General features: G+C 46.5%; 1 protein-coding gene across 4 annotated transcripts in view; it reads right to left on the reverse strand.

The window, feature by feature from the left end:
* EBF2 (EBF transcription factor 2) overlaps positions 1-19,250 on the reverse strand; it is a 189,518-nt gene that overhangs the window by 104,212 nt on the left and 66,056 nt on the right. For 2 of the 4 annotated variants that reach the window (XM_090125413.1, XM_090125412.1), the window contains exons 2-7: positions 16,993-18,431; positions 14,541-14,697; positions 13,584-13,647; positions 13,251-13,306; positions 12,841-12,914; positions 7,168-7,236 (exon numbers count right to left, since the gene is read on the reverse strand). In XM_090125413.1, the coding sequence (XP_089981539.1) occupies positions 7,168-7,236; positions 12,841-12,914; positions 13,251-13,306; positions 13,584-13,647; positions 14,541-14,697; positions 16,993-17,123 (551 nt within the window). In that variant the 5' untranslated portion in view covers positions 17,124-18,431. The remainder of the gene's footprint in view (positions 1-7,167; positions 7,237-12,840; positions 12,915-13,250; positions 13,307-13,583; positions 13,648-14,540; positions 14,698-16,992; positions 18,432-19,250) is intronic. The other 2 variants (XM_031608065.2, XM_090125411.1) reach the window with 1 other exon arrangement.

Consider the following 19,250-nt stretch of genomic DNA (forward strand, 5'->3'; position numbering starts at 1 on the left):
GTTCTGAGTAGCAGAGACGTTTTTTCATGTGTTAACAGACACGACACATTCACTGGGAGGCTTTCTTCAGACAGGGAGGACGCACTTGGGAGAGGCTGAAATCTTAGCGTGTTGGCAGGGTAGAAAAATAGATGAGATCTCACCAGAAACAGATGGTGAGAGAAGCACACAAGGAAGGAATGGGCAGAAACAAAAGGTTCAAAAGGGAGGCAAGAGGCAGTAACAAAAAGAGTCAGGGCCGATGAAGTGACAAGTCCATAAAACCAGGTCTAGACAGAGGCCAAGGAGTGGGAAGGTGATAGGGAAGACCATTTCAGGTCATAAATACGGGGATGCTTTCACTAAGATGCAGATGCTCTGAAGTACTGGCACGTCCAATGGCGAGTGCAGACAGACCCAGGGAACACAGACATTTCAAAGAACTGAACTGCAGAGATCCCACATCACACATCCAGAATTTCTTTCGTGCTGCTTGCATGGTGGATTTATCATCAGCTCCTATTCCCAGGGGTGCTTTAGTTCATGGGAAACTTACTCCATTCCCCTCTCCACTGCTACCAAAACCATTGAATCTAATGGCTCCTCACACCACCTCATCTGTCCTTCTGAGACCTCTTATTATCAGCTGGCTGTGCAGCCATTTAACCTCCCCACTTGCTGTTTGTAAGAACACTGCATCTGCACAGAATAAATTTCTCCTAATTACAGTGGCAAAGCTTCCATTTGAAAGAGAACGAGGAATTTTCCACACCATGTTTTAACTTTACCAAAATGTTTGCATATTTCAGTCAAGATTAACCCACCCAGCACCACCAGTGTTCTTTATCTTAGCTGAAGCAGAACTACTCCAACACTGGAATTCATCCATGCTTGCTATCCAAAGTACACTAAGACATGAAGTTCATCTAATCTAGAGCTGCTAAAACTCTTTGGGTTTTGCTTTCACTGGACTTATTTTCTTAAGGCTTCCAGGCAGTAGTAGCAATAATCAGATTTCTTTAAATTATCTTACTGTATGCCTAAGCTCAGAACTAACCTATTCACCTTCTGGATCTCAAATCAGGACACGTGCTAACTGTTCCAGCCATAGACTGAGTGGGACTCAAACAACAAACACTCCCACCATCACAAATTCTCCACAATCCCCTTTTCTAGCATCACCTTTCCCTCCAACATATCCCAAAAGACTCAGGGCAGAACAGCTATGCAATGACAGTTAACTCAGGAAAACCTCGTGGAAAAGAGGTTCCAGTTCTATAAGCTTCCTAATGAATCTGTGCTTGAAATCAGCAGCAATCTACGCTGATCTGATTTATTGCTGGCTTCGTTTCAACAGCAGTAATCTTCAGCCCAGGTGACTGCAACCAACAGGCTGGAGGTAAGGCAACAGAAAGCATCCCAATAAAGTCTCTGCCTTAATAGCAACAGCTCCCACAACAAAGTATTTACACACCATTTTCATCATATGTATCCTTTGCCATCAGGAAAAGCACACACTTATCCTGGGCTGGCTGGTAGAGACCAAGTGAACGTCCAGACAAATACAGGCAGCCCACCATGCACCAAGGAAGGAAAAAGGAGCAGAACCCAGGGCTTCCATAGCCCAAATTAATTCCTTGACCACAAGTCAATCCTTTACTTTCTGCTCAAAGAGCTCTTTATGTTTTTGGCTCATCAGTCTCCTGGAAGAATCTGTTGGCTGTCTACGCTGAAAAAATAAAGCACCACAAGCTGGCCTTCAGTTTGCTCCACTTACAAGCCAAAGTGACTGTGCACATCAAAGATTTCAGAATTCATTGGATTGCAAGCTTCTAAGCAAATTTTTAGTCAGCTAAAAAGAAGAGGAGAAGAAAGTTAATCACTAGGAGAACCACTTGTTAAATGGAAATGGCCAGCACTGAGCACTAAGTTACCAACTCCCCACAAACATCCAGTCTACTAAAAAATTCATAAAGAGACAGATGGCACAACAGCAGCTCTTTGCAGGAGAGCAGGGTTTAGCAGTGAACAAAGGACTTTGACTCCTTAGGACAAGAGGAGCGATCACTGTGGGTTTTGGAGGCTTGGAAGGGGGGATTGGTGCATGTGGGAAGCTGAGAGGGGCTGCATCGATTGCAGCTCCTACTTTCACTCCATAGCAGCAGGTTTGAGACATTTATTCTACTCTGGCAGGCATACAAGGAGGAAGGAGAATAGAATAAAAGTGATCCAACACTGCTGTGTACTGGAAATGCTCCCTGCAGTAGAAATCTGAGGGAAAGGAAAGAATTAAGACAAAATAAAAGAGCCCTCCTATTTGCATAGCTAGGCAGCTGCTGGCACTTTGCATTAGTGGGGAAACTGAGGCACAGAGTTGTGCAGTTTGCTTAAAATGATGGGACAATTTTCAGTGGGAATTTGATGGAAGCTGTTCATGCAGTTCTGCCTTTAAGTGTTATCTTTTCCCTTAAGGGCATCTCATAAAGTCCTTTTTGGATGATTGACATAAAGAGGCAAAAAGAGGAAAAGCCAAAGCCTGTGCTTTTTTCAAGCCAGATCCTTCAGGAAGATGGGAGTGACAATGAAAGCCAAGCGTAGGGTGGGCAGGGAGACGTAAAGCCCAGTGCTATGAATGTGGACATTTCATGCAGAGCACTTTAACACACAGCATGAAAACTACGGTGGCATAGTCAGAATATTTATATGCCTGGCAAGGGATGTATTTCCTGAAGTGAGTTTTAGTGCTTGTGAAATGTGCCAGACAGCCAGCCTGGGAGAGTTCAGCCCTCTGTTTATCTGTACAGCAGGTAGAGCACGAGTATCAGCAGGGAAGAAAACCTCCACCCGTGCTGCCCCGTTTCTGTGCTGAAGGGACAGACCCCCAAGCTGCAAGAATGTAATCCAGTCCTTGTGGCTTCTTATAGAGATGCTAACAAGCGCACCAGCTGCGTTCATGGTTTGGGGTATTCCTTTAAAAATGGTAATAAAAAGGTCTAAATATTTACAGCATGAGCCAGCTGACCAATCCTGTATCTCCCCAACACCAAACTCACCGTGCCAAGGGCTCAGCTGGTGCACATCCTTGCCACGCTGCCAACCCAGCTGCAGGTCTGGCCCCATGCCTCACCCACTGCCTAATGCATGTCTCAACCCAAGATTCACCCCAGCAGCTCACCCCAACCCCATCCATCACAGCAGCCCTTGCCCCTCAATTGCAATAAATAGAAGCAGAAGCAAAAACCACCTGATACTCTACAGGGCAATTAAGAGAAGTGTGGGTAAACTTCAGCAGGGATCGAGCCTAGCATCTTATTCCAGAAGCACATCTGACCTGAGTTTCCTCCCTCCACCAGTTCAAAGATAGAGCAGAACCTCAGAGCCATCGTGCAGTACAGCACAGAGCTCACACTGTGCTGCAGCACTGCTCCAAGTGATTCCACTGTAGTAACAGAAAAGACTGTCCTGTGCCAATTACACTCCATTGTTTCAAGTGAATTAATTTTTTTTTCTTAATTAAGTAGAAATTTCTCTTGACAATTCATCTATTATTAGAAGAAAAAGTAATAATAAGCAAATAAACTGATCAACCAAAAAAGCCACCCAGTTCTCTCCAGTACCCGAAGGCTGTAAGTCAGTGGTAGCTTCTGTAAACTAGAAAAAGCACTGCAAGCAAAAAGCAGACAAAGTAACTGCTCTACAGAACTTAAATCTGAAGGAAACAAAGTGTTAAAAAACACAGCTATCTAACTTGCATTTGATGGATGGATGATTTACATCCAAACCTGCACAACTCACCTGACATGACAAAATCTGCAATGAAATGAGGAATTCATTTGCAGTATTCCTGGCCTCTTCATCATGTGACCAAATTCCCTTTCATTTGCATCACAGGGGGAAAAGCAGCAAATTAAATGACTACAAGAGTGATAAAATATAGCTTTCATTTGGGAAGTATCATATAGAAATGAATTACCCTTCTACGTCACTCTCAACTACACCCCAACCACTTCATATCACTGCCTACAAATTCAGAGAAAAAAACTTAGAGGAAAAGTAGCAAATTGACTGCTACGAATGATGAGGAGTGTTGAGAATTGTTGAAATGTTGGTTTCGTGGGGAAACATTGGTGGTAGGTGGATGGTTGGACTGGATGACCTCCTTTCCAACCATGGTGATTCCATGAGAAGAACCACCTCAGCCACAAAGAAAACAATTTGTAGTTCCAAAATTATGACTACCACAGATATTAACTTCAAAAATAAGTAGAAAAAAAATAGGAATTTGGATCACTGGGAATTCACCACTAGGATTCATTGAGAGAACGCACCAGAACCAGTTTAGCTCTGGTGAATTTTGACCTCCTACATAAATTCCAAGCTTGCCCTAACATTTTGAAACATGACTGTGGCTCAGAAGATCTAAAAAAGTTGCAGCCCGTATTTTGGGAACATTTCTGGACTAAAGATCCATCGTTATTTTCCTGCATGTGTTCCAGTGGTCCTCCCAGTCCGAGGTTCCAGTGCCAGAACATCTGCAGTAGCAGCATGGGAGGATCTGAACTGCGTCAGCGCAGAGGAGGTGGTTGGAGCCTGACCTGAGTTACACTGGAATTCTGGATCAGAATCTGCATCTCAAAGACAGCTGCCAGCAGGAGGGCACGTGGCAGATGTCAGTGGAGAAGCTCCATTTCATACAGTGTAAGCATTCGTTTCCAAGAGCAAAGGAGAAAAATAACTGCAAGGGCCTTAGGATCTAAATCTAGTCTGCAGAGCAAAGGTCGCTGCAGAAATGTTTTATTCAGCATGAAAACTTTTGGAATTCATTCAAAGAGTAGGGAAAAAAAAACACAACAGCACGGCTGAGTGTTTTTTTCTTCACTGAACTATTTCTTCCTTTCTAAAGAGGGACACAGCTCCCATGGTTTGGCAAACACAACTGAGTTGTGTCTCCCTGCAGCAAGGAGCAGGTAAGCCAGCACAGCATCAGCCTCTGAAAACACAGCAAGTGAGGGAAAGGGAAGAGAAGCCAATAAAGGGGAAAAATTTGCCAAATGTGATGCCTTCGTTCATCACAACATCAGCTGGGAGGTGATAACCTGCACTGATGTGGTGCCTCAATCTGCCCAGCAAGGGTTGTGCTGTGCATCTCTGGCACGGTCAGAAGGGCACTTTCCTCTGCTGTGGAGGGAACCTGCATCCCCACTACTTTTACAATAGAGCAGCTTGGAGATGAGCTATTAACAACCTGGTGACCTCCTGAATCCTCTCTATTTGGTAAGCACTAAGCACTGCATAGCCCATCATCCTGAAACCAGGTTTCATCTCCACTCCCACGCTTTAGGACAGCCCCCCAACACAGTTTTGAAGATTTTGGTGCTTTCTGGACCAGGTTTTAACCACACAGATCCCCTCACACAGTTAGAATCACCATGCAGGTGACAATTCTGGAACGTCAGTCAGTTTTCTCACGTATTGCAGCAGGAGCAATGCATATTAATTACCCTGAGCTCAACGGGAGAACCCAGCTCCATCATATTGTGTTCATAGCTGGCCTCTATTCTCCTTCTAACTGTAAGGCTCTGCTCCTGCTGTATATTTCGCACATCATTGGGAAAAAAAAAAAAAGCTCAAATCAATAACAAAAAACACAAAACCCAACAACAAAAACACACCCTGTTGCAATTTCTTTTCTTGCTTCACTTCCACCACGCTTCATATCTACAGGTCTCCAATCCCCACAGAAAGCACCAGATCCCACATTTTGTATGGGAACGGGCGGCTCTGGCTGAAGATGAGAAGTTCAGCTGGTGGTCGGAAGCACCTCCCTGCCTCCTCTGTGGTTAACTGCCCAGACCCATACAGCAGCAGTGAGACAAGCTGCACAGAATTCAGACTCCAAACGGGAAGATTCCCAAGTGCAGAGTCGTACCAGATTCAGTCTTTACCTTTAAGACAGCCCAAAGGTTGCTGGAAAACTCATATGATAACATCATCTTGACCTTTCCTATCTGCTGTTATTTGGGATGTGGCCCCACCACCCCCCATGCACAGACAGCTGAGTTGGCTGGTGGCAGCTTTGACCAAACCACAACTTGTAGTGTAAAATAACACAAGGAAAACAGTGCAGTACAGGAGTGGGAGCAACTCCAGCACAGCACCAAACAAATCACATTAACTGCCCAACAAAAAAGTGAAGGAGAAGATTGTAGACCTTCCTTCAATCCAGCTTGACCATTCTGGATGCCAGGACAAATTCACAATAAACATAATGACAAATAACACCTATCAGAATGTAGGCAGGTGATGCCAAACACATACAGACATAGAAAATTAATCTGCAGTCAGTCCATCTCAGCATCAGCTCTGCACAGGCCCCTAATGCCAGCTGCTCCAGGGAGAAGAAACTCTTTAAAACAGTTACCATAGAAAAATCTGTATGGGGAAAAAGGTTTCTTCCCACCTTGTCTTATTTACTATTCTCCTTCTTGAAATCTTGGTTTACAAGAGCTCTTTTTACTCTTAGATTTTTTTTTTTTCCCCCTTTTTTACTTTGCTGAATTCCAAATCTCAGGCAATGCTTTGAGTCACTGAATTCCACAGGCTGGTTTCCTCAGCCTCCACCAATACTGACAATTTTGAAGGTACCAATCTGTGACTGAACAAACTGCTGCTCTCCCCATTTAAGGTTTTTTACCCAAAAACTGCAAGTAGAAGCCAGGCCTGGACCTGGAACTAAGTCACATATGAAGTTGTTGCATATAAAATCACTCACAATCCCCAGACCATCTGTTTTAATCCTTGCTAACGCGCTGCAGGTCTGCCTTCACCCCTTCCTTCCTCCCTGCATTTCTTGGGGAATATTGTTATGTTGTGAAAGAATGCTGTTGAAGCTGCCAGGCTGCTCCGAGCTTTATCCCCTCCATGATCCGTTTGGACACATAACTGGTGAGCAGGAAATACTCCAGATACACACAGAGAATACTTAACTGCAACAAAAATGGTGCGCATGGAACATAACTGGGAAAAGCGAACTCCATTTTGTCCAAGCCCAGGTGGACCAAAGGTGACCAGGTTTTAATGATAACAAAGCACAGGTATCCCCAAACAGCAGACAGTGACAGAACCATCAGTCCCTGCACACAACCCTTCAGGAGTCACTTTGTGGAAAAACAAGGAATCCTTTCCTACCTGTCGATGATCACAGGGTCCGATGGAGTCTCGTTTCTGTTGCCACAACTTTTCTTCTCACAGCACCGACTAAAGAGAGGAAGAAAACCAAGACTGAAAGACCACTACGACATCTGGTAGGCAAAGCAATGAGCTCCAAGTCTCCTCCAAGAAGCTTCAGCACTCAACGTACACCTGGAAAAGCAACTGAGAGAATTCTGGCTACGATTATGCAGGGAGAAGAGCCACAAGAAGTGGGTGCCCAAATCCCACTTGGTTTTGGCTGGAGCTTCAGCTCCCCTCCATCTGCTCCAACATTCCCAAGGCAAACACAAAGTGGTCACGCTAAGGCAGCACTTATAGAAGACTTATAAATGATTCACAGATGTCAGTGTGACATTACAGGCATGAATATCATGTGATGTACAGTCAATCCACCCAAAGGTGTTCAACCCGACTATAAGAGCACAGATAATTTCTTACATTTCAATAACTGAACTGTTGTTCACTGAATACCTACAAACTTTTTAGAATCTACGCTTACCAAAAAAAAGCTCCAGCATTACAGTTGGATCACACTGAGGATCCAAAGAGATCCTCAATGTTGGCATTTGGTCTGTAAATCCCCTTGCTGTGGCTCAGTGATGAGCCCTCCCAGTCAATCCTGAATTTACACACCTTTCATACTGCACAGCCACCTGCAGGACTGCATAAAAGTGATAACCCTCTCTGATGAGAGCAACATAAAGCAAATCCAGGGAAGGGATAGAAATGCTGCGTTTAAAAAAATAATACTAATAATTAAAAAATTAACAAAGAGCCAGTTCATTGCTTGATTTGCATGGACGTACCCGCTGATGCAAATGGTGCCCCTGCACTTACCATTTATATATAAAAAATGAGTCTGTGCTCTGAATGACTCTGTTTTAAACATTTGTCTTAGAGCAGCACTAGAACCCATTAAAGTTTTAAGGATCCAATCATTTGTTCTGAACCCCCACAGGCCTCAGATCTACCAGATCAAATCTGAGGTTGCATTTCCGTTGCTGAGGTCTTTCAAATGTACACCTATGGAACCAAGAAATATTTCTGGCTTTTTGTACAGTGGTACAATAGGTGCTGAGTATGTTCACAAAATACCTGAGTCAGACTCAACCTAAATCCCACTGCACTGTTTTAGGCATTAGAACAACTCCAAGCAGAGGAGTTAAGATGCTCGAATTCACTGAAATTGGGCTAAAATATGAAATGGCAGCTTTTCTTTTACTTGAACATTCAACTCCGAATGCTTAAAATAAGCACTCAGACCAAAAAAAAAAAAAAAAACCCACACCTCTTGTGGGTATGAAAAGTATTCAAGTGGGAGTGTTTTCTCCATGAGTTACAGTGCAGCAGGATCTTCCCATTCGCACGCTGGGATCGCTGGGCACGATGAGATCCACGTGAACAGCAGCTCTAACCATTCCAACATCTCTACACATTCCCCTCGCCTCAAACCTGCACTTACTCATTGATGCCAGTCCTTTTAAAATAAAAGGAGATGCTAAATATTTAAAAATCCCTGGGGCAGACCCTGGAGCTGCTGTAAATTGTCATAGCTCCATCGGCTCCGGTGCACCTATGGTAATTCACACCAGCTAAGAGTATTTCCAATCCCTCCTCCTCTCAACTTTGCTTTATTTAAGTGTGTCTTTAATGCAGTTCACTGCCAAATGATTGTTTATATAGAATTGCCTCCTTTTTTTTTTTTTTTTTTGTGCTAAAAAGACAGCAGAAAACAGTAGCTCAGAGGTACATAAATTTGCCCTGCACTTTTGATATGCCCAGTATTAAAATGCATTGGAAATCACAGCGGGAACAAAACGCCTTCTGGTTCCTGTGCTGCTCCAATAAAACAAGAGAAAGTATTTCCAAAAAATATTGAGTTCAACTATTTTTTTTATTTTTTTTTTTAGCAGACATTTCCTCTGTCTGCAGCAATGCTACGTGAGGTATCCTTTAGCCATGGAACTCATGCAGATGGTCGTAACAAAAGTATATTTGATAGCCCTACACCACAGCATTGTGTGGGCAGAATAAACCAGCAGCACATTTGTCCATCTCATCCCTTTGCCATGTGGTGGCATAGTGTTTAGGATGAATTGTGTGAGATCAGAGTGCAGCGGGGCTGGGTTCTGTAATAAGTGCATCTTGTCTGATTGCATAGCTGGCACAGTTATCACAGTTATTGGGAACTATACGTTCAGAAATCCTTCAGACTTCTTCCTTCTAAAACCACGGTTCATGGCTAAAGTTTTCCAAATATTTCGCAAATATCTCCACTCTTATCACTACCCTCATTTGAGATCTTTGCTACGTTGCTACTCCTGAGCCATCCATACTTTTGGAGCCACAACAAACACCAGGATGCAGAGCAGTCGCTCCTTCCCAGCGATGGACCAGATTAGAGGTCCATCAGAGCACCTCATGAGGACCAAGGAGCTCTGAGCCTGAAGGTTTGGCAGAAACACCTCTCAGATCTTTCAGTCCCAAATCTCCAAATATTTCATTGCTGCACCCAACTCCTAAAGCCCCCCGGGGTTTGTTTCACTTGTGCTGCCTACCAGAATCGGTTCCTTCCAATTGCAGACAATGGCAAAAATCCCAAGTTCTGGTGGGTCCAAGATCGTGCCTGCAATGCTATCCTGGAATGAATTATTGCTGAAATATGCCAACACTTCAGCTTCTGCTTCCACGCTGCTTTAGGGACATACCTTTAGAGGTGTTCATTTCTTAAAACAAGAATGCTAAGGGTCAAAGATTTCTTTCCTACACATTTGCCATTGCAGCGCTTTCCTATTTAACTTCCTCTATGGTTTTCAGTACCAACAGCCCTGAAAACAAAACTACAAGCAAACACGGCACCCAAAAAGCTCTCGCAGGCAGCACCAGACCCACAACCCATAGGGTTCACGTCAGAGGCAAACTTACACCCTTCCCCCCCCAGAAGAAAAAAAAAAACTTGACTAAAATGCTTTTAAAATTCAACCCTCAACTTCCCAACCCAACAACAACCCCCCCCCCAAAAAAAAAAAAAAATCTGTCTCTAATTTCAAACTCAAATAAGCTCGCAGCATGGTGGCCTTTGTTTTGTTTTCTTCTCCCCAACTCCTCCCTGCAATTGCATAACAAAAGTGTCTAAATTCACACCATCTGGCCGATAAAGCCACGGGCCCCAGCGGCCGCCTGGCCCAGCTGATTAGAGCTGCTGTCTGCTCCGAGCCTTGTGGCGAAAGTCACAGCTGTGGGGCTCGCCTGCGCTCAATGCAGCTCTGTTATTAGCCAGCTGTAGACCCTGAGACTACTTCTGTTCGAATTATAATACCTTTTAACCCTCTGAGCATTGAGGGCGTAGGGAGGGTTTGCCGGCTTCCTCCGGGTTGGTAATTGGGAGAAGAAATAAAAAGAAAAGGACAGGAAAAAAAAAAGTTATTCTGGGAGAGGGGAGCTTTTACTTTGATTTCCATCTACCGCGCGTTTGGGAGAGATGCGCCCGATAGGAACAGGTTGTAATAACCCAAATGGGGGGGAAAAAAGTAAAACCGCCTTCAGATCAGCCAATAAATAAGTAATAAAACCTCTCCCTCTCGCGGAAAGCGCTAATTATTGGGAGCTGAGAGCTTAACTTCCGATGGCTATGAAATGGGAATGACAGATCGGCGCAGCCGTATCAATATTGAGACAACTGCGCTGCTCAGCACACATCTGTCACTGTCTGAGGGGGAGATGTGGAGCTTCGGATGCACTCATCTCTGTACAGCAAAAAAATGTGTCTGCATTGTGAATATATATAAAAAATATGAAAAAATAGCAGAAAAAAAAGAGCCTACCTTCAAGGATGGGAAGGAGGGGAGCAGGCAGCCAGACAGACCCTTCTTTATAAAAACAGTAGGCATCAATTTGGACAGCAGAGCGGGTACAGTGCATTAAATTTTTATATACTGTTACGATTGCAAACCGAACTGGGGCTTTAAAAATTGATGCTGCCACTTAAGCAGCACACAATGAGGAACATTTGATTATAGCACTTAAAAAGGAAGAAAATAAAATGTCAAGTTTAAGTCGAGTCGGATCCGTTCCCTGGGCGTTATTCAAAGCGATGGGCGTCAGGCCTTGCTGGGATGCACAGCACCACGCTTTAGGAAAACAAGACCTTTAAAGTGGGACGTCTTGCTGAGGACACAAAGCACGGAATGAGAAGTGCTTCGTGTGCAAAGGACGTCCCTGAGCTGTAATTCTTCCTTGGCTAATTGATCAAGCTGGAAAGTTGAGTGTAATCTGAATGACAGTTTGTGTTTTAGGATGCTAGCTGAAATCAGGCCCTGGATGTGCTTCCAGGCACCAGCACAGGCCAGGTGTGTAAGGAGATGAACAGAGTTTCACACTTGGAAACCAGAGAGAAGAAGCACAGAAGGAAAAGAAACTCCTTTTCATTTAAAGAAGTGCATCTGATGGGACGGCGTCGGCTGAGATAATTTAAGTTCTGGAGCAGAACCTGTCTGCAAAGAGGAAAAGCAGATGAAGACCAAGTGTGCCAACTTGTTTTGATAGCACAGAAGCCCAGGTGCACAAGGCTATTCCTTCTCTGTCCCTCACCATCACAGGGTGGACTCTCACAAGCAGTGAAAGCACATGTGTACAAACGTGTGTACGAGTTCCTTGTGTGCCAGGAGGTAACTACAGCCCGTGGATTTTTGCTGCTGCATCTCTTTGTAGAGCACACAGTGTGTGCATCTTGCAGTGCGTGATTGCTGATGGAAAGTAACAACGCTCATCTTAAACACTGGGAGCAAAACAGAAACTGTGCTTTTATGCGATTCTTATTCTACTTGCACCAATTATTCCTCTTCCTTCAAGCACTGAGACATTCTCTGAACAAGAACTCGGTCCAAGCACGTCGCTATTACCACTCTATTAATAGTCACTAATAAAAAAAATAGTCTGTAAAAAAAATATAATAATTAAAGGCTATTAATATCTCTGATAGTCAGGAGACTATTTTACGACGTGGCCACCAGCAGCACGCAGAGCAGTGACCTCACCACCCCACCAGTGCCATCCATCACAAAGCGCCTCCAGTGCAGGTTAAGATGGGTTTTGCTTTTCATTTCATGTAAGAACACTGTGCAGAATTTAATATATTTTAATCTAAGAACGTTGACTGTTTGCATTGCTGTATTTATTGGAAAAAAAACTAATGATGTGAGAACAGGGTAAGTAATAAGTTACCATGGAAGCATGATGTAAGTATATAAGGTACATGCAACTTCAGGGTTATAAAAATGATATTAAAAACATCCTCATGTCACCCTTTAATTTATAACATTAAAAAAGACCCCATTTTCATGTGTAATTAAAAGATACAAACCCTTTAAGTATGGCTTACAAGGTGGAGGAAGGATTTGGGTTTTGGTTTGGGAGCTTTCTTGCCTGGATGGATTTTTTGGGAAGGAGAACAACTAAGCAAAATTAAAGAATGTTGATTATGTTAATTCAGTAAGTTAAAATAATGCAAAGGAAAGGCTTGTATAAAAAGTATTTTGCCATGGAGTCACTCTGACAAAAAATAAAATAAAAACAAACCCTACCTATGAGTTCACTGGAAAGGCCATTTCAGCATCTGTGTAATCACCGCCACGAGCAGAAGCACCTTACCTGCACATGACTTCATGAGTGAGCAGCACTCTGCACATCTCTGGATTCTTGTTCTGTCCTTCATAAGTTATGGGCTACAAAAATGAAGACAAGGGGTCAGTGGGCAGCATTTGGGCATCACTTCATTCTGCTCACAGCCAAATTGGAGGTGTTTTGGTTTTTTTTCACCATGGTTTGCAAATAGACGCCTTCCCCAGAAGCCCTTTGGAACAGGAATGTTATACAGAAATATTGGTAAGGAGTGGATAGGAGCCTGTAATGCATAGAGGGGGGGGAAATAAAAAAAAAAGAATGACATAAAAACACAAAAGTTTATTAGCAAATAAAACGCCAAGGAGACAAAACCAAACAAGAGGAAGAATTTCGCAGAGCACAGATAAACGGGATGGGGGTGTTTGAGCCACGCTCACCTGCTTGGTGACGGAATCAATGAGTCTGACATACAGATCCTGTTCGGTCCTGACACCTACAGCGAGAGAGGAGCGATGAGTGCCGACACGTCTGTGTGTTCGCAGCACAACGCACAGCATTTAACAGAGCCCTATTAAACACCGCTTGGTTTCGTTTCCTACAGTTCCCTCCCCAAAGCCACCGTCGCACAGCAGAGCTCACCCCGACGACGAGGGGATGCTACGGGAGGGAACCGCAATGGATTTTCACTGTCCTTTAGAAACCACAGCGGCAGCGCCTGCAAATCCCGCCTGGGTTCATCGCCTGCGGGAGGAGCAGCGGAGCGCACTCACCGTTGCTGTACAGGAGCTGCAGTTTGTAATGCGTGCCGTTGTTGGTCTTTTCGTTGCCTTGCTCCTGAAAGAGAATCAAAACTCAATTCTTCAAGAACTTATCGGGCGCATCACAAACGCGAGAGCTGATCGATGGGACGGGAGCCAAAATGAAGAGCTTTAAAATGGTGAATTCAGTGATTGGGATAAATTCGCCTTCCGACTGACCCAGGAGGAACTACAAAATACCGCGGACATCTCCTTCTGTGGGAGTTCAAGAACTTCTTTTCCTCTCTGAGTCGCTATTATGCTCTCAAGCAATACGGCACATCAAGCAATTGATAGCAGAAATGCTCGGTGGTTTTTCTGGCTTTAAATGTGTTGGATTACTTCGCAGCGCTGTCACTGCTGATACTTATTTCCCGCAGGTTACATTACAGTGTTTTCTTTTTCCCCCTTCATTCCCTAGAAGATGTACATCTCTGAGCACATTTTCCAATCACAGTCATCTTTTCCACAACTCAGAAAAGTGACCATAAAAACAACAGCATGAAGCAATGCAAAATACTTCACGTGTGGATTTAAAGCACAAAAGCAAATGCTTTTGCAGCCCTGCCACTGACTGTGGAGCCACGAGAAGCACACAGCACAGTGGATGATAGGACATAATTCAGGTCACATCCTGCTCCTGTTGGGGAACTAATAAAACTTGGCTGCTCTGGTGGAATTAATCAAAGTAAAAAATGATTTAAAATTATTTGTCCCCCCCCCCCCATCCCCACATGAAATTTTTTATTCTGTTTTCAGATAATGTAGGAAAGTCCCATTGTGTTGCTGGTGCTGTGGGGGCTTGAAAGCTTTGCAGCCCCAGCAGCCCTTCCAAACACCTGAACCCTTCCCCAAGAGCCGGCCGTGCGGTGCCGGGTGGTACAACAGGTATTCAATCTGAAGAGAGAAAAGAAAGATAAGCAGCCTTACTTTATCGTTTTCTACAAAGTCCACAAAAGCTGTCCTCTCTATTTCCACGGGCTGCCCTTGTCTGTCGTAGAGCGCCAGAACGAAGTGAAAGAAATTGGATTTCCTCAAGTTGGAGGGCGGCTGCTTCTCAAAGTGAGCTCTGGACAGAGCTACGCCGCTGTGGAGGAAACACACGGGACGGGGTGAGGGGAGAAACAAAGAGGTCGTGCAAAGCAACAGCCAGACGGGGCAGGAGGAGCTCGGGGAGCCCCGGAGCGCCCGGCGGTGCGGGATGCCCGGCGAGGTGACAACGGCCGCTCGGCTGCGGCTCCGAGGCAGCGCCGGGAAAGGACTCTGCCCCATTCGGTGCCACTGGGGCACAAGCAGCCCCGAGCATCCGAGCTGTGCTCAGAGGACAAAAATAATTCGCAAAAAATAATTTAAAAAAATTGCTGGGCGCAATAGTGGTTTTCCTGCCTCTCCTCTACCCGTTTTTTTTTTTTGCTGGATGCAATAGTAGTTTTCCTGCCTCCTCTACCCTTTGCTTTCTTGCTGGACGCAATATCTGCTTTCCTGCCTCCTTTACCCGTTTTCCTCCCTGCTGTCATATTTCTGCCCCCCGAAGTGGGAAGTACAGACAGCACAGCGCTTCCAGGCGCTCCGATGGCCGCACAGCCCACCTTCGTTTGCTTCTCCTGCAGAATACAAACGAACTAAAAGCGGTTCCTACGAGCGGACCGGCCGCCCGAGGACACCCCGGAGAGAGGCAGCCCGTTCCGGCACAGCATCTGCTTTTCTCAGCAGCGAAGTTTGTCACGAAGTCCTTCATGACGGACCTCGCAGTGCTGCTCGGCTCTTCAGTTTTAAACAGAGGGGATCTGGGTTCATTTGCCCCTTCCCTCATCTTCCCCACCGACCGCGGAAAAAGCGGTGATGTTTCCCAGTTGGGGATGCTAGAAACGCTTTTGTGCCTCCGCAGCACCCCGAGCTGCGTTGGGCAGCGAAATCGGTCACGGCTCCGTCTCCAAAACACGCAGCAAAGGGGTGCAGAGCAGCAGCTCACAGCACCGAACGCACGGGTTAAATCTAACAGCCGGACAAACCCGGAGTCAGAACTGTTCACTTTTCAGCCTGCAGAGCTGTGCTGGCAAAAACCATTCAACTCTTTCGCAGAACTGCAGATGTTTCCCTGCCTTTTCCACTGCCAAATAGGTTCGGTGTGAACTCACCGCATCCGCCACAACTGCGCCCACTTTGGGGCTTTGATTTCTCGGTTCGTTACCGTTCTCAAAAATAACCCAGCTCTGCTTCTCCCCCCCTTCTCCCCCAAACCCCGTGCGACCGCTGCCGCGAATTGGAGGCTCCAAAGGAACCGTTTCCTTTTCCTTTCGCTTTCCCCGTGGATGGTGATGGTTTAATAAACGTCTCCCCCCCTCACACCGTTTATTAAACCGTCTATCGACATTCACAAAACTCCGATAACTCCTCCCATGGTGCTCGGAAAACCTCGCTCACGGATCGGGCCGTGGCTGGGCTGTTTCTGTAAGGTCCCTCTCTCGTTTTGGAGTCCCATCCGCTGCTCTGTGTGCCCTTCGCTTTGCCTCTGTATAAAATAAAACCCAACGTACTCGGGGGGTTGATTCAGCCTTCCCCTCCCGGTGTACCCAGAGAGCGATGAGAGATATATATATATTAGTTAAAGGAGTTTTTATCACCTCGTCCTAAAAGGGAAAAGAGTGGAGCAGCGGTCCTGCACCAACTTGGCTAGGAAGAGACTTAAAAAAAAAAAAAAAAATTAATTAAAATAAATGGGAAAAAGTGGTGCGCGGGAGATGCTGCTAAATAGTAAACAAACCAAAGGAACAAATAATTGAACGACAAAGCCAAGGGCCAAAGCACAGGCGGGGTGCGAGCAGTGGGTGGGAGCGCGGCATGCCGTGCTGTTACCCCTCCCTGCATCCACGGGTTAACATTTCGCCGGCGCTCACGGTAGCGACAGGCACTTGAATTAAGTAAAACAAGATGGGACGAGGGGAGAAGGAGGAGGGGGCGAGAAGATCTGCGTTTGAGTTGATCTTTAAACTTGGGCTGCTCCTATTCTGCTGCGTGGCTCGGAAAGTGGGAAAGAGTCGCTGGTATCGCTGGAAGAAGAGATTCCCTCTGACACTGCTCTTGTGTGGAGCAAAAAAAAGGGGGGGGGGGAGGGAACGAGCCCATGTCTGATATCTGGGCTGCAGTGGATTTCAGGAGTCCTGATGCTCTCCTGTGTCCCTATCTCTGCCTGCACTGCCCTGAACCCTCACTGACAAGAGAAGTCTGAGGGGGAAAGAGGGGGTGGGGGGACAGAAAGGGAGAAAATCAATTTGATATCAAATGCAAATAAGAGAGAGGAAAGAAAAGGCTGCTGGAAAAAGGGGAGAATAAAGGCAAAGAAAAAAAGAGGGAAGAAGGGGGAGAAAACCGCTCCGGTTACCTTTGTGCTGCTACATTTGCATCCACAACCCCAACGTTTCTGACCCAGGACCTGACGGAATCCATCTCAGAACCCAGAGATTTGTCTTTCAGAATCGGTCCTCTTCCCAAAGTATCTTGGATCCCAAACATTTAAGAAGTCTATTCCAAAGAGCAACAGTTTCCTTCGGGGGGGGATCGGGGAGGAGGAAAAGAAAAAAATAAGCAGCTTCTGGAAATTGACACGCACAAATCCCGGGAACTTCAGCTTTGAAACCAACTTCAGCTTGAAGCGCTGCGTGTGTTTGAGTGCCTTCAAATGGGGGAAAAAGTTTCTCCTCTCGCAAAGTGAGTCACGCCGATTCGGTCTCTCCTGGCATCGTCATCTTCCAAACGCAGGGAACCGCATCCAGGAACCGACGGCCGTTAACAAGGATCACCTGTTTCGAGAAAGACACCGAGAGAAGGGGTTGATCGCTGCCTGATCCAGAAGGAGAAGGAAAAAAAAAAAAAGAAAAAAAAAAAAAAGGCTCGGGATGATTTGGGGAAGAAAAGAAGAACGGAGCTGCGGCGGCTGATGACACCGCGCCGGGAAGAGCCGCCGCTCCCCGCCCCGGCACCATGAATGGGTTACAGCGCCAGGAGCGGGCGCGCCGGGAAGGGGGCGGAGCCTGTTGCCATATAAGGGATTCTCATTTGCATGTCGCGCTCCGATTGGACGGCTGAGGGCAGATCCGAGCCGCTCGGCCCCGATCAACCCCCGGAGCGCGGCCGTCCCGGCGCGGGGCGAAACCGCCGCGTCCCAGCGGGCAGCGCAGCGCAGCGCCGGCATCGCAAAGCAGCCGCACACGCGGCCGGCTGATGGCTTCCAGGCGCGATATTTGAAAGCGACACCGCCACGCACCCCGAAACGGTCGGAGGGGGCTCAGCCTGAGGGGTGGGGGCACGAGAGGCCGCCCCTCCCGCAGCGCTCGCCGGGCACGGGGCTGTCAGCTCGAGCCTGAACAATTCCCGGTAAAGCGATGGAGGACAGCATCCCCCGGGAAAGGACAGCGGAGTTGGCCCGGCCGGCCGCACAACGGGCCGCTATGCTTTTACTTTATAAAGCCATTCGGGCTCGCTGCTATTTTCCTTCTGTGTTCTGATCCGGGCACAGATCTGCCTCCGAAATCCATATAACAACGCGAAAACAGATTTCAAGACAATGAATGCAAATCTGTGCTCAGAGACCATCTGCCAGATGAGGGAATCAGATGTTCGGTAGTTAAAGGGACAGCGCGAGGATTTCCTCCATTCATTATGCACAGCTCCTCTCCAACCCGCTTTATTTTATAACGGGATGAGATTCAGACCGAAATTCAAGCAGTGTTTTCAGCTCCTGCTTCCATTTCCATTTCGCGGAGCCACCTTTGTAACACGTGTCAGACTGATACAGTTTTTGTGACGTTTGATACGGCTCTCCTAAAAAAAAATACCAAAAAACATCACAAATAAAACTCTTCCAATAAGGCTTTCGTAGAAACGCGCCCTTAATTCAGCCCGAAGCCGGGACTGAATTATTCTGTCCACATGAGTGACAGATATGGCAGGAGATGAACCCATCCATCCCACACCGGCTCTGTTAAGGAGATTTACCACCCGAACGCACCTCCCCAAAGCGATCCGTGCGCAATGAGCGCTTCGAGCAGGGCAGCAGAAGGGGCATTATTGAATAAAAGCAGCAGCAGTTCGGTGCTGCGACAGCGCGGCTGAGAAACCGCACGTCACGGCTCCGAGATTAAAACTTAGGAATAGAGGTCGATCTGTTCCAAACAAAGGTATGAGAGAATAAAACGCACAACTGAAGGGACTTTTTCTTGCCACCCCACAACGGGCACGGGTCCGTTCCCTCGGCTCAATGCCCCCCCTTGGTACCAGGAGCGTTTTTGGCACTGCCGCCCCCATCGTTTCTGCATCAATTCCTAAAGCCGGGGCAGGGGTGGGAGGGGGCGGCGGTGGAATTCGAGAGAACCTCGCCTGATGTATTCGTAAGGAGAAAGTGTTCCCTAAGAGCCGAAGTCTCTCGCTCGCAGCGATACAGCCGAGTCCGTAACGCGTTAGAGGCGCTCCGGTCGCATTGAAGGCAGCTGCTCATTCAGTCCCAGCGAGATGCCCAGGAAAGCCCGTTGGGCTCCGGGACCGTGCCAGCTTTGGGGACAATAGGGACTCGTGTGCCGTGGCCCCGGGGGAGCAGAGCTTTTAGGGATTCATAGCGGGTCAGGGGGCAGCGGCGGGGGTCAG

The sequence above is a fragment of the Phasianus colchicus genome, chromosome 27 (genome assembly GCF_987193195.1).
Source record: "Phasianus colchicus chromosome 27, bPhaCol1.hap1.1, whole genome shotgun sequence".
In the NCBI taxonomy this organism is placed as follows: Eukaryota; Metazoa; Chordata; class Aves; order Galliformes; family Phasianidae; genus Phasianus; species Phasianus colchicus.